We start from the raw sequence: 21,523 nt of genomic DNA, 5'->3' as shown, positions 1-21,523 counted from the left end.
TATGATTAATGGTGTCATGTGTAGATGAAAGAATGCTAATCTTGAAGTTTGGAAACCTGGGTTCAAATCGCACCTCTATCCCTTACTAGGTATGTGGACACAGGCACCTCCCTGAGCCTCAGTTTCCTTTTCTCTAAAATGAGAATGATACTTATCTTGTGAAATGAGAGACGCAGCACAGTGCTTGGCATATAGTGGGTGCTTAACAGATGCTTACTCCCCATTTATCCTTATGAAAACGCTTTGTAAACCCCACTATGTGATAGGAGGGGGAGCTACTATTATCTTGCTGAATATTAGTAGGAAAGTATCCAAGAGAGTCCCATCACGGGCTGCCTTTGTGGCCGTGGCTGTCCACAGAAGTCATACTTCTGAAGTCCTCTTGCCAGCCTGGGCCTTCCTGGTCCAAGCCCACTGGCCCCCACCTGGCCCTGTTACTTCTCGGGAGCTCTCCTGGCTGGCCCTTCCCCAGCTCATCCCCTGAGCAGTGCGTGCTCTGTTTGGTTTCTGTTGTGCAGTTGTTACCATAGCTGGAGTCGGGTGGGTGCTTGGACCTTTGTGAACCCAGAATTCTTTCAGGATGATGGAATATTCCACGTTTTCATGCTCCTGATACAGAGAACGTGTTCAGCTATTTTACCAGGTATGTGTTTTTTACAGGTTCATCTAATATAGAAAATGCATTTCTGTTCCAAGAAAAACAGAAGCGGTAAACAGTTGGGAGATAGCACGCATATTTTCCTTTATTATCCTGTCTGATGATTAATGCGCTCAGCTATGCTCAGCCTCACGCTTAACCAGGTCACTGTTTAGTTTGGGTTAGGCTGTTTTCCTGCTGAGCCCAGAAATGGCCAACCCCGGGCCCAGCCTGTCCTCCAGAGCGAGACTCGGCATTGTTTCCCCATCACGGTGCTTAATATCGGGTCAGATGTTCTTGTGAAAACAGACGGCGGTGGCTCTGTTTGCACACGCTCTTCCAAATGCACCTGCCTGGGTCCTTGTGCATTAGCAGTGGGCCAGGGGCTAGGATTTGGGCAAGGGTGGAAGGCTGACTTTGACTCCCCCCCCCCCCCCGCTGAGGTTCATACTCCTGATGGGGCAGAACTGGGAGCAGAGAGCCTCGCCCCACAGCCAAAGGAGAGGCTCCGTCCCATTGGAGCTGCCTCAGGAGGGAAGGGGCACCCCTCACCAGGGTCCTCTCCGCATGGAGGTAGAGGACACCTGGTCACCTCTGGGGCGGACATTCCCCTTCCCTTCCAGGTCTGAGATTCTAAAAGGTGCCTTTCTCATTTTAAGGGAAAAGGAGGAAAAAAGTTTAAAAGAGTTTCCCTGACTTGGACTCTGCTTGCATTCTTATTCTTGCTTTTTCCGAGTAGATGTTTCCTGGGTGAGTGGATGGATAGATGGTTTACACCACGGAAGGCTTATGGATCTGGGACAGGGGGCTGGTAAAAATGAAAGAAAAGCTTGTTCTTCCTGGCTTAGGCTCATCCGGGTGATTCAGAAAAAGGAGGGGGTCACTGACCTGGGTAGGGGGCAGGGTTAAACCGATGTCAGCTGAACATGGGCAAGGGGGGTGCTGCAGAAAAGGAGAGGGAGACACTTGGATTCCCTTGACTTCTTTCTTAGTGCTGACACCTCCTCGTTAGCCCCCTCAGGAACATTACACTGAGTTCAGTCACCAGGGAGAGGGACTTGGAAGGAACTGGTGCTTGGGAACATGCTGAGCTCCAGGCTTTAGGATGGGGAAACAGAATGGGCTTTACAAACAGGAAGTGACCGATTTAATGCAATGATGTTCTCCCTCCCCCTTCCCCCTCTCTCCCTCCCTCTGTTCCTTCTTCCCTCCCCCTCCCTTGTTCCTTCCTGCCTTCCTGCCTTCCTTTCCGTCCCTCCCTCCCTCCCTCCCTCCCTCCTGCCTTCCTTCCTTCCTTCCTGCCTTCCTGCCTTCCTCCCTTCCCTTCCTTCCCTTCCCTCCCTCCCTCCCTCCCTCCCTCCCTCCCTCCCTCCCTCCCTCCCTCCCTCCTTCCTTCCTTCCTTCCTTCCTTCCTTCCTTCCTTCCTTCCTTCCTTCCTTCCTTCCTTCCTTCCTTCCTTCCTTCCTTCCTTCCTTCCTTCCTTCCTTCCTTCCTCTCTTCCTCTCTTCCTTCCTTCCTTCCTCTCTTCCTTCCTTCTTTCCTTTCCTTCCCTCCCTCCCTCCTTCCTTCCCTCCCTCCTTCCTTCCTTCCCTCCTTCCTTCCTTCCTTCCTTCCTTCCTTCCTTCCTTCCTTCCTTCCTTCCTTCCTTCCTTCCTTCCTTCCTTCCTTCCTTCCTTCCTTCCTTCCTTCCTTCCTTCCTTCCTTCCTTCCTTCCTTCCTCTCTTCCTTCCTTCTTTCCTTCCCTCCCTCCCTCCTTCCTTCCTTCCTTCCTTCCTTTCCTTCCCTCCCTCCCTCCCTCCCTCCCTCCCTCCCTCCCTCCTTCCTTCCTTCCTTCCTTCCTCTCTTCCTTCCTCTCTTCCTTCTTTCCTTTCCTTCCCTCCCTCCCTCCTTCCTTCCTTCCCTCCTTCCCTCCTTCCTTCCTTCCTTCCTTCCTTCCTTCCTTCCTTCCTTCCTTCCTTCCTTCCTTCCTTCCTCTCTTCCTTCCTCTCTTCCTTCTTTCCTTTCCTTCCCTCCCTCCCTCCTTCCTTCCTTCCCTCCTTCCTTCCTTCCTTCCTTCCTTCCTTCCTTCCTTCCTTCCTTCCTTCCTTCCTTCCTTCCTTCCTTCCTTCCTTCCTTCCTTCCTTCCTTCCTTCCTTCCTTCCTTCCTTCCTTCCTTCCTTCCTTTCCTTCCTTTCCTTCCTTTCCTTCCCTCCCTCCCTCCCTCCCTCCCTCCCTCCCTCCCTCCCTCCCTCCCTTCCTTCTGGAAGCCTAGGTTCACACTGCTGCCTATGTCCAGACTCTCTTGGTGCCCAGTTTCCTTGCCTATATCAGTGAAAAAGCTAGACTTGATGACACTATTCCCTCTTCCTCCTGCCTTCTTCCTTGATGCCCTCTCCTTTCTGGTTTGTCTGTCTGTCTGTCTGCTCCATCCTCTTGCCTCCCCCCACAGGTGTGCCCCTAGCTCCCTGCTGGTTCCGCTTCTCCCCCTACACCCCATGGTGACCTTGTCAACTCCCCTGGTCTCCAGGGCTATACAGTCGCTTGTAGCCCCAGGCTACAGTTGTGTGTGCCAGCTGACTGCTCCTCACCCCCCAGGAGACCCGAGTGGGCCTGCTTATTCTTAACCCAGCCCCAGTGCACCCCGACTTCCTTCTAGCTCCCTCTCCCTTCCTCTGTCTCAGCTCTCATATCCCTTCAGTTGCCAGTCTTGTCCTTTCCACTTCCCTAGCATCCTGTGTACGCGTGCCCTCGACCGCCCTCCTGTAGCCCCAGTTGCCTCTCCCTGGACCATGATACCATGGCATTTACCATATTGCAGCCTTGCTACAGCTTGCCTGTCTTCACCCCATCAGCAGAGCTGACATGTAGATATTCCTCTCCATTTCATCCCTGTATAACTTGTTTGTGACTGGTCACTTGTGTGTGGGTCATCTCCTCCATTAGACTGGGGATCCCCGGGGGCCTTTCTCTGTCTCCTCAGTGATTAGCACAGGGCCCTGCACATAGTAGATGCTTAATAAATGTATGTTGACTGGGGTGCTGATGACCCCAAGGATCCCTGTAGGCCGCATGTCATTGTGTGTCTTTATTCTGTTACATTTAGCCAGCCTCCTCTTACCCAGGGGCTGCAGGAGGCTCCTTCCTCCCTCTAGATGGGGCCTCCTTCCACACCAGGAAGGCCCCAAGGCATCAGTCGCTCAGGGCGCTTTGTGCCTCCCCAAAGACTGAACGCAGTGCTCTCATTCATTGTATTTGTGCCCCTAGAGGGCAGAGATGCCTTCTTTTTTGAGGGACCTTCCGCAGCCCTTGGCATGGGCCTTTTCACCCAGTCCTGAGGACCCCCCTCCCATTGCTGGGGAGGGGGGGGTGTTTCAGCCACACACACCCTTTTCTCAGAGCGCTTGCTGCTGGGCAGAAGGCTCACTTTAGAGACAAAGCCTGGTGTTGGCCCAGGCCTTCCCCTTTCCCTCTTTCTCCCCTCCCCCGGCCTGGGCAGGGGATGGTAGTCCAGTAGCAGACTTAGGGCATAGGTCCAGCTGCAAGAGCTGGCGATTCTCAAAGGGACCCTGTCGGTTCCGGCTCTGAAGTGTGACGGTGGGGATGATGCATTCTGGGGGAGATCCCGCCCCAAGGCGCAGCTGTGGAATGAACGCAGAGTTCCCCACGATGGCTGAGTTATTTTTCTTGTAAAGAGAGCTCTGTAAGTTAGCACAGATGTGCCCAGTAGCCTGCCCTGTGTTGGTTCCCTCTGCCTGTGGCCCTCCCTGTGAGGGGCATGGAAGGGGGTATGCTCAGTGTGGGGCTGGGGGTACAAACTGCTTCTTGGCTCTCATTGGCTTTACTTTAAAATACCCTTTAAACGCTTCACTGGGCATGGTGAGATTGGCTCATTTAGCCTACTCACATCTGTGGGGTGATTTTCAGTAGACAGGCTTTTGCTGGTTTGTCCGTGATTCCCCTTGTGCCAAATGGGTGGCAGTGGCATCAAGGGAAATACCATCCTGGGCCCTGGCCCTCTAGCACCCCCAACCCTGTTAGGATAGAATAAGACTGACACCTGGTGGTGCTTGGGCAGGGGGAGTCCGAGGTCTGAAGCGTGCTGCATCTCAGTGCCGGATGCCAGGGGCCAGCATGGGCATTAATTCACCAAGGGCCCACAGGCTCCAGTCTGGGCAGCAGGTGGCTGTTCTGTGCAAGGGGTTGTGGGTGCAGAGACAAACAAGCGTAGCTCGTCCTGGGAATGAAGGTTCCTCTTTGTTTGAAGCAATGCTTCTCCCTCACCCTTCAGGCCTCTGTGCTGTTGGTGGGCAGACCCTCTCTGCCTCAGTCTCCCCCTCTGCTCAAACGTATAGCTTGTGTCTCACCCCCCCCCCCCCAGGGTGATGGGATGGGATTCTGTGGCAGAGAAGAACAGCAAGGCATCCCAGGCCAACACGACTCCGGGTTTTCTTCTCTTCTGAGCTGCTTTTAACGACGTTTGGCCATCATATCTCAAGCCCCTGTTTTTGTGCAGGGCCCTGGCCCATCTCCTCTCAGACTGTCTTCACTGACCAGTCAGCTGGAAAGTCGAGGGCAAATCCCACTGATGCAGATGGCGGTTTTGAGGCCGACTCTGAGACTGTGCCCTGCGGTGTGTGCGGAGGTCAGCCCTGGATGAGACGCGAGGCTGGGGGATCTGAGGTATCAGAAGGGCAGAAGAGGCCCCAGTGAGCCCCGGGACCAGGCAGGAGCCAGCCAGCCATCCAGGGGGTCCGTGTTTGCCTCTGAGGCCCGCACACGGCAGTTTGACTCCTTCACACTCAGCCTAACCCGTGACTCACTTGTTATGGGCCCATAATCAATTCCCAACTTGTTAGGCAGAGAAACAAACCACTCATTTGTTTTATGATGTGTGAACAGAAGGGCGCTTGAGTGTCTAAGCATTTTTCCCGTTGGTGGTCCATCCACCTCCAGCGACTGCCCTGGCCTGCAAGGGAGGCCCCTAAGGGAAGAAGCTTGGAGCTGGCACGGACCTTTTTGCCTCATTTTACAGAGGAGGAAACTGAGGCCCAGAGAATGCTTAGCCAAGTCAGGACCCCATCCTCCCCTCCAGCCCTGTCTGCTAGAGTGGGGTGAGGTGGGGGCACTAAAGTTTTGGTCTGCAAGGTGCCTCCCAGTTTGAGCATTCTCTGAGCCCAGGGGTTGTGGGCTGCAAAAAGCTCTGCTCAGCGTGATGAATCTGACCCGTGTGGCTTGGTCAGGATCCAGTGCTCCTTGGTCCAGGGGCTGCTTCCCCTCCATGTGTGTCCTGAGCCCCCTGTCCCAGCTGTCTGAGGAAGCCTGAGGTCCCCTCTCAGGATCATATGAGATCACAGAGGAAGCCAGTAGGGTGATCGAAAGGTCATTTTTTTAAACGGGGTCATGGCCTCTTGTAAAGAAACCCTGAGACAAAGGCCCGATGTCCTGGGGTTCTGTCTAGTACAGAGCCACCAGTTGTCACAGCTAGATACTCTGATCGCTGACCAACCTGTACCATCTTAGTCTGGACTCAGAGGCTGGCCCAGGAGTCACTGCAGGGCTCTGGACCAGTCCCTGCGAGCCTCGGCTTCCCCTGGCCCTTGCACCTTTTCTCCTGCCGAGTCTGCAAGTCCACAGATCTGTTTCGAAGCAGCTTTCATGATGCATTTGTTTTCCTGAATGTTCTCCATGAGAACATCCCCTCAGGAAAGCCACAACCCCAGCCTGGCCTAGCTGCTGTGGCCAAGCATCCCTCAGATATTCTGTGCTGTCCACCCCCGAAATCTCAAATTGCAAAGTGTCCAAGTCTCACTTTCCTTGCAAAGAAAATCTTACCCACTTGACATATACCAGAAATCTGAAATTTCAAGGAGTGAAAGGTTTGTTTTCTGGAGTTTAAAACTTCATGATTTCATTTGTAAAAAACAAAAAAAGAACAATGTGTTTTCTGAAGAGTAGTAAATGTTTACTTAACACAAAGGGAGCAGGCTTGTGACCTGAGCTGTACACTCTGAGCTGGCCATGCTGGGAGCTCAGATGGTAGAAGAGAGAACAGAGAGAGAGCCTGTTGGGTGAGACCTGGGCGTCCCAAGGCCAGGGCGTCTGAAGGCCTGGGTCCTGTCTCGGCTCTGCTGTGTTCTTCCTGTGTTTCCTTGGTCAGTCACAAGTGGGATCCCCTTGATTGTAGCGATGCCTGCCTTGTTTGCCCGGCAGGACTAAGAGCTAGCAGGAACCGCTGCAATCCCCCTGTAAAGATGGGGAGACGGAGACCCAGACTCAGTCACTCCTGGAATATGTGACCGAGGTGAGGACAAGAACCCAGCCAAGTGTCCCCTGGGCTCCTTCCCTGGATCCCCAGAGGCCTCTGGGTCTTTCACCGTCTTGGTCATCCTGTGCTGAATGTGCTCTTCCTTTATCCATGGCCTGAACAGAATGGCCCCTTCCAGACGAGGCTCCACCAGTGCAGCCCTTTCGATGAAGTTGAGTGGTGTTCCCTCTTTTGGCAGACCCATGGTGACCAAGCAGCCTGAAAAACCCTGGGATGTCTTCTCAGGGGCTGTCATTTAGCCATCACTCTCCCTCCCCTTCCTGTCCTTGCCAACTGGATATCTTGGACCCGAATATAGCCCTTGTCACTTGTCCCTCTTGGCTGATTCCATTTGTCATTGCAGCCTGTCAAGACCTTTCTGGGTCTAGGATTTGCCATCCTGTGATGTCTGTTATCCCACCCCTCTTTGCATTATCTGCCTGTTTGGCCAGATACCAGAAGTAGCAGAAACAGAGCAGGGCTCCCAGAACAGGCCAGGGCTGCCCTAGTGTCTTCCAGGCCTGTGGGGCTGAGACGGAGTTGTTGTGGGTCTTCCCCATCCGTGCTGCTTCTCACCAGCTCTTGTCACTACCTGAAAACATGCTTTGTCTGGGTGACAGCCTCTCTGAGGGTGGGAATGTGGATGGGGGAGAATGAAGCTCTCTGCGTGGAATTGGGCAGACAGAGAAGCTCTGAAGCTGCCGGCCTGTCTTGATAGGAGCTGTCTCGAAAGTGCAAAGGTAGGGTTAGGTTGGGCCCTACCTGGAGTGAGGCACCTCAGCAGGGCTTGGGCAGCGCTTAGCAACTGCGATCGTCAGACTCCAGATCCTCAGAATTCAGGCCTTCCCCTCCATCCCCAACTGGAAATGCATTCACAGGGTCTGCCTCCCTCCTATCCTCATCATAGCTAATGGGATTTCAGCCTAAAATTAGGAAAAGCCTAGTTCCTTTTCATGGCATTTTTCACTTGTTGAGTTTTATAAAAACGTCCACTTATGTACTGAATGTGGGCCTTGTCATTTGGGCAGTACCAGGCATCAGATGGACAGAAAAGAATCAAAACTGTTTCCATTTTGGGGTGGTTTGTTTTTGGTTTTGGCTGGGTAATGAGGGTTAAGTGACTTGCCCAGGGTCACACAGCTAGTAAGTGTCAAGTGTCTGAGGCAGGATTTGAACTCAGATCCTCCTGAATCCAGGGCTGGTGCTTTATCCACTGTGCTACCTAGCTGCCCCATCCATTTTGGATTTAAGGTTTCAAATACTCCTGGAACGATTTTTAACTGTAAATTGTTCTATTTGTCTTTTTGGTTAGGTGTACGAATTGGATGGCATTCCCCTGATTCTGGACAACTGCAGTATGGATGACAACAATCCCTGTATCCTTATTGGCTGAGCAGGAGGGCCATCTGTGGTTCTCCCTGGGTGGTGGGGGGTCATGACTCAGGTGTGCACTACTCATTGATGATTACTGTACACAGCTCATCTCCCCTGCTAAGTAGTTCCTTGTTTATTACACTCTCAGGAAATGTTAATTAACTGAATAAGTGAAAAATAGCCACCTTCCTACCACTCCACAGGATCATAGGTTTAGAATGAATCAGAGAAAAATGTAGGATGACTCACTCATTATATAGATATAATAGAAAGGGGCAGAGCCAAGATCTGAACCCAGGGCCTTGGACCCCAGAGCCAGTGCTTACCACCCCATCATAGATCCTTACTAAAATACTCGAAGATCAGGACTTTAGCCAGCCTTCTGGTAGTGAGGCCTAAGTGTCAGCCTTTTGTGGACTCGTGAGGCCTTCTTCCTGTGCCTGAAGAGATTTTGGGAACTCTAGGGCATCTTTGGAGGTGGAAGTTAGAGGAAGGTACCAGTGGACGTTCCTTGGTTAGCATTCCTTCTTCCATGTGTGGTCAAGTTGATGAAATGAAGGGGCCTAAGACATTCCAGGACCCAGGTTACTCTCACAGATTGGGGATTTTAGGCTTGGCTAGTGGGTGTGGACACAAAATCGGGGCTCCTTCATGAGCTCTTGGCTCTGGAGAAATCACTGGTGATGATCCCAAGACTTCAAAGCATTTGGCAACCAAATCTTCCCCCTACTCTTCAGCTTTCGGCCCCCTTAACCAGGGGGCCCACTCAGGGTGGGCCCAGTGAGCATCTACAGGAGGCTCTCTCTGGTGGAGGAGGTGATGGGGCAAGAGTGCTGCCGTGGAGGTAACAGCCAGCTGGCAGCAGGAGGCTAAGCTGGCCCCATCCATGAGGTGGTACAGACTTTCCTGGTGACAAATCGCTCACTCACCAGCCTGGCACAAGATGGAGGAGTAATGAGAGGGCCAATGTTGCCATGGGAACCTTCCCAACCCACCAACACAGGGTCGATTTCGTATTTGTCAGTTTTATTGTGGCCAGTGGGATGCGGGGTTGTTGTTCCCCAACAGAAACCAGCTGAACTTTCTTTGAAATATTTGTCCTTTTTTCCTGTCCTCTTTGATCAGTGGGCCTTGATGTGGCTTTGATGTCTGGCTTTGTTTGGGGAATGAGTAGGAGAACAAAAAAAGGGTGGTTTTTCTTTTCCTTTTTCTTTTCTTTTTCTTTTTCTTTTTTGTAATGAAAGGCAACATCTACGGGAGGAGGGATTCACTTGATAGCAATTCTCATTAAGTCTTTTCTACTTTGTCAGTTGTATGAGCATTTATTCATCAATCAGTCAATCTACAAGTGGGTCTTGAACCTCTCTCGTGTGCGTGCTGTGCCATACAGTGCTGGGCCGGGGCCCAGGAGTTAAAGGCAGAAGCACAAACTATCCCTGCTTCAAGCCTCCCTTTTCACTCCAGCCCATGGCGAGGGGGCCTGATCACTGGGGAAAAGGCTTCACGGAGAAGACGGGCTCCAAGCTGCATCTTAAAGGAAGAAGGGCACTAGCTTGGTGGCGGGATTGAGGGAAGTGCGCATTGTTCCGGATGTGGGGGATGGCTGGTGGGGCAAAGCGCAAAGAAAGCCAGGATGGGCATATGGGAGTTGGGAGCGGGACAGTATCCACTGTGGCCAGAAAGGTAGCTTGGGGCTCACTTGGGCCGACCAGAGGAATGATGCAGGTGACGCTAAGCAAAATCTTCTTTGGTGTCTCCATAAGGAATGGACTGGGATGGGGCAAGACTTGAAGCATTATCAATGTGAGAGGAGACGCAGACCCCGGTGCCCTGGGGACTGTGAGGGTGGGCAGAAAAGTGTGGGGACAGTGATGCTGTGAAGGGAGAAGTGGGAAGCTAGGATGGCTGATTGGCTTTTGGGGGTGAGGCCGAGCCCACAGGCCTGGAAGACACTAGGGCAGCCCTGGCCTGTTCTGGGAGCCCTTTTCAGAGGAAGACTCGACATCCCAGCCAGTGCACAGGGTGACTGTCCGAAGGCCACGCTGCTGCACCTGCCCCAGGGATTGCAGTTCAGTTACAGGTGGGACAAGGTGGCCTCCACAACAGCCCTGACCCCAGACCAGGCCTGAGGGACTCGTGGCCCTGCCTGGGACACTCATCACGCTCAATCCACTGTGCCACCCAGCTGCCCTCATGAGATGGCATTTTGATTGACAAATGCATGTGTCTGCAAAATAACTAGGAAACGGGGGCGGCTAGATAGCACAGTGGGTAAAGCACCGGCCCTGGATTCAGAAGTACCTGAGTTCAAATCTGGCCTCAGACACTTGACACTTACTAGCTGTGTGACCCTGGGCAAGTCACTTAACCCCCATTGCCCCACAAAACAAAAACAAAAAATAACTAGGAAGTACCAGAAATAGAGGGTAAGTTGGGGGAGGGGTGGTGGCTGGGGGGAGCAGAAAGGCTTCCTGGAGGAGGTACTGCTTGAGCGGCCTCTTGGAAGAAGGGAAGAGCTCTCTGAGCCTAAGCCGCTCTGGCTGGGCCGCCAAGGGCAGGGCAGAGGAGTGTGCGACGAAGCCTTTAGAAAAGTCGGAAAGAGAAGCCGGGAAGAGACCAGCAGAGGTGGTGTGTGGAGGGCAAAGGGCAGGGCAGAGAGGAGTGTGCAGCGAAGCCTTTAGAAAAGTCAGAAAGATAACCACCTCACTTACTTTTAGACATGAGTTGATGGTATCTCTGGCATGACCAATGAGGCCTACATTGCAAGGGCAGGATGGGGCCTGGAACCATCGGCAGGGATGACGGCTCAACTCCTGGGAGCCCACGAGGTTACCAAGACGAAAGGTGGAGGGGAAGAAGAGAAGAGGCCCCACTTGGGGACACTGAAAGCCGGGGGCCACGATACGGATGACAAGGCAGCCAAGGAGACGTTTGTTTGGAGTGTCAGTCCCCTTGTGGGACGACAGGAGAGGAAGGGCAACGTTGCCAAGGAAGAGTGGCGGGCACCGTCCCTAGAGAGGCCTAGATGAACAACAAGTGGGAGATGGGCCTCTGGTTTTCTCTGTCCCTGTCAGCGCAGCCAGCCCCAACAGACAGCCAAGGAGCTGATGGGGGAAGCTGCTTCTGACAGAGAGCGCAAGACCTGGAATAATGGAGGAAATAATAACCTGGAGGCAGTGGAGAAGCCAGTGATTCCCAGCCTGCTCCCCTCGCTTCTCAAGTCTGTAAAGTTGATGAGGACGATCTACACTCATGTGTCGGGGTTGCCCTGATGAAAAGAGGAAAGGGGAGGAAGCTGGCTTCTGTTGCAGTTTTCTTCTCAGATATGAGCTTGGGGGGGAGTTGTGGAGAACGATCAGTTGGCTTGTGTTTACAATGGCATTCCACTTGGTGGAGCAAGCAATATTTCCCATGCCTGTGATTCCAAGAAGCTTGGGAGATACAAAGACATAACTTCTCACCAACACTCAGCTTATTACCATCTTGATGGAAGAGAGATTCTCCAAAGTTGTCCCTCCAGATCCTTCAGTTTGCCAAAGGTGAGGTACTGCCCACGCTATGAAGCCCCAGAATCCTCCCTCAGAAGAGACTGGCCTCTCATCCCCCAGGAAGGGTCTGCCAGGATGTGGGATCTGAGATTGCAGCTGGGCCCGGAACAGAGAAGGAGGCCGACAGACTGGCAGCCACCGTGACCTTGGGCCGCACCAAGCCCCAACGCCGGCATTCTTCCGGGGATGTTTAAGGCTGTAAGCCCTCCAGCCCCAACCTATCAGAGTTAACATTTCAGCTGAACAAAGGGCTTGTTTAAAGGTTGGCTGAAGTTCCTCACCAGTGTGACTCGTGAAAAAGGAATTGTGTCGGAAAGGTGGTCCAGGAGATGTGCAAGCAGAAACAAGCATCAGTGGCGACAGCCAGCCGTGAGGACTAGCCTTCCTGGAAAGGTCAGACCCTTGGAGGAAGGCCGTCGGGTCCTTGAGGGGTTCTTCCAGAATGGGGAGAGAGGGAGGAAGGGGAGAACATGACCAAGATCACACAGTGTCGGGGTAGGGTGGGGTGGGGCCCACATGGTCCCAATCAGGGATCCAGCCCACCACCCTGCAGCTGCCTTCCACAACCTGCTGAACAGACTGTTCTCACTTACTCTTGAGGCAAAACATTCAGGGCCAGAGTTCTCAAGGTTTAAAAGGTTGTTAAAGTATCTAGCAAAAATAATACTCTTTTATGTAGCACTTTGGATGTGATTACTAAGAACTTTACTCACAATAGCTAGGGGCGGGTCAATTTTTTTTTGGTCGATTTTTTTTTTTTCATCGATTAATCATGTCTGCCTCTTCCCAATTGGGGTTTTCTTGGCAAAGATACTGGAGCGGTTTGCCATTTCCTTCTTCAGCTCATTTTATAGATGAGGAAACTGGAGCAAACAGGGTGAAGTGACTTGCCCAGGGTCACACAACTAGTACTTGTCTAAGGCCATAGGACTGTGCTGCTACCCTCTGAATTCCTCCTCTGCTGCCCTGCCCTGCCTGTCAGGGACCCTGGGTTCAAGTTCAGGCACCACCACCTCACCAGGTCAAGTTTTCTCTTCCATGGACATTGGGAATGAAGACATGCCCTGCGTCCCCTGGTCTTTGCTTTCTTGTCCAGGATCTCAGCATCTTCAGTACTGCTTTCTTGGTTCCATTTTGACAGGTCTTGAAAAGATCTGTTATTTATGTCTTGGTTCCATGCTCCAGGAAGATCGCAGAGGTCTCTGCTGCTCTTATCGGATCAGCTGCCTCAGTATCCCTGAGTACCTTTTGTTCCCAACTGTCACCACTTATCCCTTTCTTCCTCTGACCCTTCTCCTCCCCAGTGACTCTCGTCTGGTCCCCCCACCCCCAGTTCTTCAGGGAGAATCCCCCACCCCTTGGGAGACTGGTGTGTCTGTTATAGCCACTCCCCCCCCCCCAATTCATGGAATAATTGTAAAACAATGTCAGGACTTCCCTTTTGCATCCTAACTCAGAAATTTGAGCCACTCAGTGGTCTATGGACATTGCTAGCTTGTTTTATCACTTGGAGTGTCTTTGAAAGGAAACAGAGGCCCCCTTCTAGGCTATCACAAACGTCACCTCACTCCTGGGAGTGTCAAGGAGGGGCACTAGATTTGGGAAGCCAGGTGTGTTGAGGTTCAGGGAGCCCACTGAGCAGGGAGACAGACTGATGCGGTCCTCGGCCTTGGCTCCATCCAGGCTGCCGAGGAGCCCCAGCCAATCCCCAGCCCTACAGAGCCAGCTTGGCCTTCGGGGAACATCGCCATGAGCTTCCTGTGCGCTTCCTTCCAGGGCGCTTCAAGGCCCGGCTCCAGTTTCTGAATTCCTCTATGGTCTGGATGGGGCTGCCTTCTCCTGCCCCCACCTTGGCACTCCGGCCCAACCACTGTGCTCAGGCTCCTAACACTGTGATTTGAGACCTCAGTTGATGCCGTCATCGGGTTGTCTGCAGGAGCCTGGAGCAGGGCAGTAGTTTCTCAACACCTGGGTGGCTTTGGGCAGATCCCACCCCTCTCTAGTGGGTCCTCACGTAACTCATGGGTAACGTGAGGCAGGACTAGGAGATCTCTGAGCTTGTTTCCATTCCAGATCTGAAGAAGTTTCTGGACTCCAGATTATCTTCCCCTAAAAGGCAAATTGGCATTGGAGAGCATTCCCATTTGCCTGTGGATTCTGCTTCTAACGGACACACTGGCTATGCCAGCAGCATCTGCATGAAGGGTTCATCTATTTATCCTCTCGGTGCTTGTTAAAAGCCCACTGCCATGCCAAGGTCTGAAATAGGTTCTGGGAGAGATAGGGCAGGACGTCCTGCCGACACGAGGCTCACAGTCTGGCCAGAGGCAACTTGCATAGCAGGAATGCACAATCTATCCCAAGATAAACTCCTTACTCAAGTCCATGGGAGTGAATGGGCCTGGCCAATGGTAGGGATTCTCGAGGATTTCCTTTCTTTCTTTTCTTTTCTTTTCTTTTTTTTTTTTTGGTGAGGCAATAGGTGTTAAGTGACTTGCCCGGGGTCACAAAGCTAGTAAGTGTTAAGTGTCTGAGGCCAGATTTGAACTCAGGTCCTTCTGAATCCAGGGCCGGTGCTCTATCCACTGCGCCACCTAGCTGCCCCAAGGATTTCCTAAAGGAGGTATGTGAACTGGGCTGTAAGGGAGCAATAAGGCAGCCAGGGCCAGAGTCCTGCTGCTCTAATAGGTAAATATTGATCAAAGGGTCTGAACAGACAGATTCCAAAGGAAGAAAATCAAGCTATCAGTAGCCATGTGGAAAAAACTCCACATCATCAATAATTAGAGAAGCTCCACTTCAAACCACTCGAGTTCACCCTTGCACCCATCAGATTGGCCAAAATGACCCCAAAAGACAGTTGCTAGATGGCCTTCAGCAGAGCAGACCCATCACTGTGAGTCAGCTCATTTGGAACTGGAGCAAATACCCCAAGTGCTACTAAGCTGTGCATCCATGACAATCCAGTGATACACCGGGAGTCTTCCACCCCAGAGAGGTCAAAGAAGGTAGAAAGGATTTATATGTACAAAAACAATTCATAGCAGCTCTTTCTGTGGTGGCAAAGAACTGGAAATTAATAGGGTGTCTATCTGTTGGAAAATGGCTGAAGAACTGTATGGGATGTGAGTGCCATATAACATTGTTGATCACAAGAAATGATGAAAGGAAATGTTCAAGAGAAGTCTGGGAAGACTGAGATGAACTGATGCAGAGGGAGGTGATGAGGTGAGCAGAACCAGAGGAATAACTTAGGCTTTGAGAGACTAAAGAGCTCTGCCCAACCTCTGGATGCATTCCCGAGGGATGAGGAGAAAACGTGCTTCCCATCACCAGCAGAGATGTGAGGGACACAAGGTGCTGAGTGAGACAGACATCTGGGGGCACCAAGGGGACGGCTTTTCTTCCTTCCAGTTTGGGGTAGGAAGAGTTAGGGAGGGAAGAAAAAAGTGACAGGTCAGCTCAAACAAAAAAAGAAAGGAAAAGAAGTAAAGAGGGTCTTTGAAACATTTAAAAAATGTTTAGAGGAACAGAGTGAAGCAGAACAGCTTTGGAGATGCTAGGGCCTTGTCAGCTGATTGCTGCCAGTTTATTCTGTGTGTGTCTTGTTTCTACAGGTCGTGCATGTTGTCTCCCCCATTAAACTGGGAGCTCCCTGAGGGCAGGCACTGTCTTTTGCCTTTCCTTAGTGCCTGGCACATAGTAGGTGCTTAATAGATGCTTATTGACTGACCCACTTGTTTGTTTGTTTATTTATTTATTTATTTATTTATTTATTCATTCATTCATTCATTCATTCATTCATTCATTCATTCATTCATTCATTCATTTATTTATTTATTTATTTATTTATTTATTTATTTATTTATTTATTTATTTATGCTGGGCCATGGGGGTTAAGTGACTTGCCCAGGATCACACAGCTAGTAAGTGTCAAGTGTCTGAGGCCAGGTTTGAACTCAGGTCCTCCTGAATCCAGGGCCAGTGCTTTATCCACTGCTCCACCTAGCTGCCCCAAATATTGCATAATTTTTGCGTCTTTTCTTTTAGATAACATTGAGAATCAGTTATTGGGACAGAGATCTTTTTTTGTGTGTGTGGGGCTTTGGGGGTCAAGTGACTTGCCCAGGGTCACACAGCTAGTAAGTGTCAAGTGTCTGAGGCCAGGTTTGAACTCAGGTCCTCCTGACTCCAGGGCCGGTGCTCTATCCACTGCGCCACCTAGCCGCCCCGACTGACCCACTAGTATGTGTGTCATGCACTTTTCAGACTTTAAGGATCAGTTGTTGTTAACATGGGAATGGGGTTGGCACAACATGGATAGGAAGTGATCAGGGCTTGGGGCACCATGAAGTGCTCTGTAAATACCAGCTAGGAAGATGCTGGGCCAGGGCCTTCAGGAACACTCAGTGGGGAGGAAGGGTAGGCTTCCTGAAAGGCCTTTTGGAATGCTTCCAAGACCATAGGCTGGAGAGCTGTGGAGCCCAACCTCTCACTTTACAGAGGAAGACACTGAGGCACACGGACGAAAAGTGCTGACCTGGGATTGGAATCCAGGCCCCGATCCAGGCTTCATGGTCTATTCACGACACCATCGACCATCACATCTTGCTTGGACCAGACCTTCAGGATTGAAGCTCACCTTGCAGTTGTCATGCTAGGGGAAGGAGAAGGAGGGGAATAAACACATATTTGGCAGCTACAAGGTGCCAAGCACTGTACTAAGCCCTTACAAATATCTCCTTTGATCCTCCCAACAACCAACCCTGGGAGGGAGGTGTTGTTATAATCCGTACTTTACAGATGTGGAAACTGAGGCAGACAGGTGAAGTGCCTTGCCCAGGGTCATACAACTAGTAAGTATCTGAGGCTGCATTTGAACTCAGGTCTTCCTGACTCCAGGCCCAGAGCTCTATCCATTGTGCCACTTAGCTAGGAAAATAGTTCATTTTTTTCTGATTTAAAAACAAAGCACTTCTCTGTGTACACATTTTTAAAAAGGTGGAAATCAGTAGTTTGATTAATGTGTCCTGTGAACAGTGATTAGTAAGGAGTCCTTGCCTCTAATTACTTTCAAATCACCTGGAAGGGGTGGAGAGATTGGGGGGAGGGGAGAGGGGGAGTTGTGAGGTGAAATAATTAAGCAGTTATGTGCCAAACACTGTGCCAAGTGCTGGGATGGGGGGGGGGGAGAAGAAGGAAATATCCGAGGGCTTCTAGGTGGCAAGTGCTCAATAAATAGATAGTGGTTGGGTCATAGAGTCAATGGATTTCTAGCTAGCAGGAGCCCAGCTGATTGCAAATTCCCCATCAGATTGGGTGCCCTCTAGAATATCTGTACATTTGTAGCCTTCTGGGCTATGGTGAGGACATGTGGTCATGGCTGATTCCTTAACTCTGCTCTAGTTTTGAATCAGTGGGCAGTGTATGCCATAAGAAACCTGACTGAACAAAATAAAAGAAATCAAGAGCTAATTGCCAAGATGGAGGACCACGGCCTGGCAGATACAGCTGTGCTTAAGAAAATGGGTCTTGAGGTTGAAAAACGAGATGGGAAACTCACTCTGAGATCCACAAAAAAAGGTCCTAGTTGGTAAGTAAACCAAAGTCAAATCTTCTGGTGCCTGGTGCTTACAGCAGTGGGAAGCTTGAGCCCCTTGTAGATGACAAGATGCTGAGCCCCTCTGGACCGCAGCCCATCAGGGCACAAAGGGAGAAAATCCAGAAGAGGATGGGCCAGTAGATCGGGGTCAGTGAAAGGAGCTCTGAATCCCACCTTCTTCCAAGAACAGAGGCCTTTGCTCAGTGCCGAAAAGCTAGAATTTGGTGGCTAATGGATGGTAATCGCAATAGCCTGCTGTTAGCCACCAAGAACTGCCCAGATCAAGGGTCTAAAAAGTGTGTGACCAGCACAGCATGAGGCTGGAAGGTGGACACTACGCCTGCTTTGTTTAGAGGAAGGCTCCCCAAATCTTGGGCGGGCCTCCTGTCCATGGAGAGTTGATAGGGGACAGGCTGTCAATTGGGTGGTAGTTGCCAACTCTACTATGCGTTGGGAGAATTGTCCACATCACCCCAAGAGAAGGTTGACCATCGAAAGTAATGGTCAAGGGGCAGCTAGATGGCGCAGTGGATAGAGCACCAGCCCTGGATGCAGGAGGACCTGAGTTCAAATCCGGCCTCAGACACTTAACACTTCCTAGCTGTGTGACCCTGGGCAAGTCACTTAACCCCCATTGCCTCACTAACAAAAAAAAACAAAACAAAACAAAGAGAAAAAGAACGTAATGGTCAGTTATGCAACCTGGATTTTGTTAAGCTCTGAACGTAACATGTCACCACTTTCAGAAAAAATATTAGCTCCAATTTTATAGAAACGTATTTTACTTTGGTCAACAATGTTTTCCTCATGAGTGTGTGAGTTGCTGCCTTTTCTAGTAATTTCCCACCCCCACAGGACTCTCTCCCTTCGACCAAATAACCACAGTGGTGAAGCCAAGCACCCTGACATGCTGACCTCCCTTGTTACCTGTAGTCCACTCTCTTTCTGCTGAGGGGTAGGGGCATTCCTCCACCCAAGTCCACAGTCCTCAGAGTTGGGCATTGCACCAATCTCATCCTTCCATGGGATTTCCTTTACTTACATTGATTATTGGAGAGTTTTCTGTTCATGCAAGTCATCCCACGGTTCTCTGAATTCTTGTTATCACATTACCCAGCTTATTCAGTCATTCCCCAGTCATGGGGCACTCAATTTGGCTGCCACAAAAATATTTTATTGCAAAGACATTTTCCTCAAAACTAACCTGTGAGGCAGGAAGTACAATTACAATCGGTAAGGATGAAACTCTAGTTGGGTTGGTTGGTTGGTTGGTTTTTGTTGAGAAGGTTTCATTTTGGAAATGGGCCTGAGCCATTGGTGTTAACAGGATTTCTTCTCTTCCCATAACCTAGTGAATAATAGCAACACCTGACTCGTGGCGCCCTGGGATTTGCCATTCCTGCAGAATGTGGAATGACAAGGGTCTGAAGAGCATCTGACCAGTTTAAAGCCCAAACCGTCTGAAGTTCGGGGAAAACGGGCCCCATTGGCAATGTGCCTGCAGAGGGGACAGTGGCCATTTGACATTTTGTGCCTTAGAGTTGCCATAGACTTCTGCATCTTCAGATAATAAAGTTTTCTGTTTGAGGAGGCTTGGCCCTCCTGTGGTCTAAGATTTGGATGTTTGCTTGCCCCCCCTCCCCCTTCCAAATCTGGCCAACGCTCACTTCCAGGGAGCTGCTACAGAGCGGAAGAACCTAGCTCTGTTGTCCTTGCTGGCAGGGAAGGGTGGCCCCCAGAGATCCAAGGGGCTGGATTCATGCCTCTGACCCCAATGGGCTTTAGCGAAATGGAGCCCCTGGAAAGTGAAGAGGTCGCTCCAAGCCAGCCACCCGTCATCTGTTCTGCTCTACTGAGCTGGGACAGAATACCTCTAAACGTTTTGCCTTTTAAAACTCCAAACACTTGGACCGATTGCTTCTGGGCAAGGCTGACAGATGAGGGAGCAGCGAGGTGCAGGAACAGAGCTCTGTCCTCAGGGTAAGCAGACAGGGGTTAAAATTCCATCTCCAACAAGAGTGATTTTGGGCATCGGATCTGGAAGTGCCTTTGGAGACCACCGCTAGTAGCCCCTTTGTTTTATGGATAAGGAAGTGGAAGCCAAGGGCAAGGGACTGGCACAAGGCCACACTGCAGCATGCAAATGGGCAGATTCAAACCCAAGTCTTCCAGTCTTAATTCCAAAGGATCCTGGCCCTTTGTCATTCTAACTGCGTGAGCTGCCATGCAAATGCCTTCAGCTCTCTGAAGGTTTCCTCATCTATTAAAAAGGAATAACCACCCCTCTTGGACGCACGCTCTCTCCCTCCCTCCCGAGGCTCGGCCTGGTAGCTGTGGGAGAAAAAGACAAGGAGGAAGGGCCAGGGCCGGTTCCTTATTTCCCACGCCAGTCGCTGATCCTGAAATGAGCCAGCCGCCCAACCCTGACCACAGATTGGACACCCCTCTCCGGGCTGTGCCGAAGCAGAATAACTCCCGCCGCCTCGCTCCTTTTTCAGTAGCTGGGAGAATCCCGTGAAAGCTTCCAGAGGCGCTAAATGCTGGCCCCAGGGTATTAACGCTTAGGAAGCACTTTCAAGTCCGCGGGGTTCCTCCCGAGGCTGAGAGGAGCGTTTTCGTCACCTCCAGGACATTCTTTCAGGATAGAAACCAAGGCAAATAAAAACGCAAAGAATTCCCTTCTGTTCTGAGGGCGCTGAGAGTTAAAATCCACCGCACAAAACAAATCGAGCTGGGAGCCTGGCCTGAGGAAAAACCAGTAGGGGGGCCAGAGGCGGGAGAGGGGGGGTCCCTTTTTTTTTCCTTTTTAACGAGTTTGCAATTGACACTTTTTTTAGCCTCAATGGTTGTCTGGCCACCAATAGAATCACGCGAACATGGACTTAGAAACCACACAATGGCCAGCACACATCGCCAAAAGGGAATCCTCTGGGAATGAACGAGGGGGGTAATAGTTCTGTGTTTTCGAACTAGGAAATCGGGGGCTTTCAGAGTGAAAACATGCTGATGACTCTATTGTGAACGGCTTTGGGTTCCCTGGGATAGATGAATTCTGAGGAGACAACAGCTGCCCCGGCTCCCCCCGGGCCGTTGGAGCCCTGAGACCCTTGTCTCACACGCCAATTCGCCAACAACAAAACGGGGAGGAGGCGAGGCGGGCGCGGCCTGGGAGACTTTGGGAAGGGTCAGCATGGCCTCGCCAAGTCTTGTGACCGCCTTATTGCTTTCAAGAGCTCACGGGCAAACAAGCCCCATTTTGGAGCTTCCTTTATTTTAAAAGCAACAGGGAAGATGGATTGTCTTCCTGGTAACGAAACTTCCCCTGCTCCCCCGCTGTCCCCCCAGCTGATTGTCTTCTTACCACATATTCTCTTGTAACGTTGGGGCCGGTTCTCTCCTTTGCCTCCACCCCATCACGTTATGTCATCTCTCATAGGCTGCGAGCTCTCCGAGAGCAAAAACTCTCTCCTGTCTGCGCCCCCCACCTTACCTCAGGCCTGACATACAGTAGATACCTAATAACTGCTGCACCGCATAGCCCTATTGAGAGGAGGAATATGCATAGGGACTTGATTTCTTTCAATCCTTTTAGGAGAGTGGCCACCAGCGTGTGCCCAGTGAATGAATGAATGAATGAAAAGGCATTGATTAAACCCGTACCATGGGCGAAAACGGCTACAGAACAACGACCTCACGATTTTGGACACAAGGAGCAGCCAATGTCCCAGTGATCGGATTCCCTGGTTTGGGGAAGTCTATGCGATTCAGCAAACGATGCCCTTTGTTAGGTGGTTAGATGAGAGTGAGGAAGATCATGAAACTGAAAGAATCTGTAATAACACACTCTGGGCTGCTTTGTGCTTAAAAGCAACTTCCTCCCAACACATGCAAGCTAGGTAGTAGTCTCCATGCAGAACAAGAGTTCAGAGGGGGAAAGTGACTTTCTACTTTGCACTGGCGCTGGTGGCTAAGACATAGCCCCTGCCTCCTGGAGCTAACAGTCAAAGGGGTTGGGGTTGGGAGGGGGGGAGGTGGAAGGAATGGTAATGCATACACAGGCAAGTGAGGAAGAAGTTGCT

General features: G+C 51.1%; 1 protein-coding gene across 2 annotated transcripts in view; it reads left to right on the top strand.

The window, feature by feature from the left end:
* The window catches only part of ATXN10 (ataxin 10), an 84,110-nt gene extending 63,238 nt beyond the window's left edge, over positions 1-20,872 (top strand). For both annotated transcript variants that reach the window (XM_043969399.1, XM_043969400.1), the window contains exons 10-12: positions 8,233-8,296; positions 17,249-17,435; positions 18,797-20,872. In XM_043969399.1, the coding sequence (XP_043825334.1) occupies positions 8,233-8,296; positions 17,249-17,435; positions 18,797-18,803 (258 nt within the window). In that variant the 3' untranslated portion in view covers positions 18,804-20,872. The remainder of the gene's footprint in view (positions 1-8,232; positions 8,297-17,248; positions 17,436-18,796) is intronic.
* The last annotated feature ends 651 nt before the right edge of the window (positions 20,873-21,523 follow it).

Source organism: Dromiciops gliroides, chromosome 5, assembly GCF_019393635.1.
Source record: "Dromiciops gliroides isolate mDroGli1 chromosome 5, mDroGli1.pri, whole genome shotgun sequence".
Lineage (NCBI taxonomy): Eukaryota > Metazoa > Chordata > Mammalia > Microbiotheria > Microbiotheriidae > Dromiciops > Dromiciops gliroides.
This window is presented reverse-complemented; position numbering and strand designations above follow the sequence as displayed.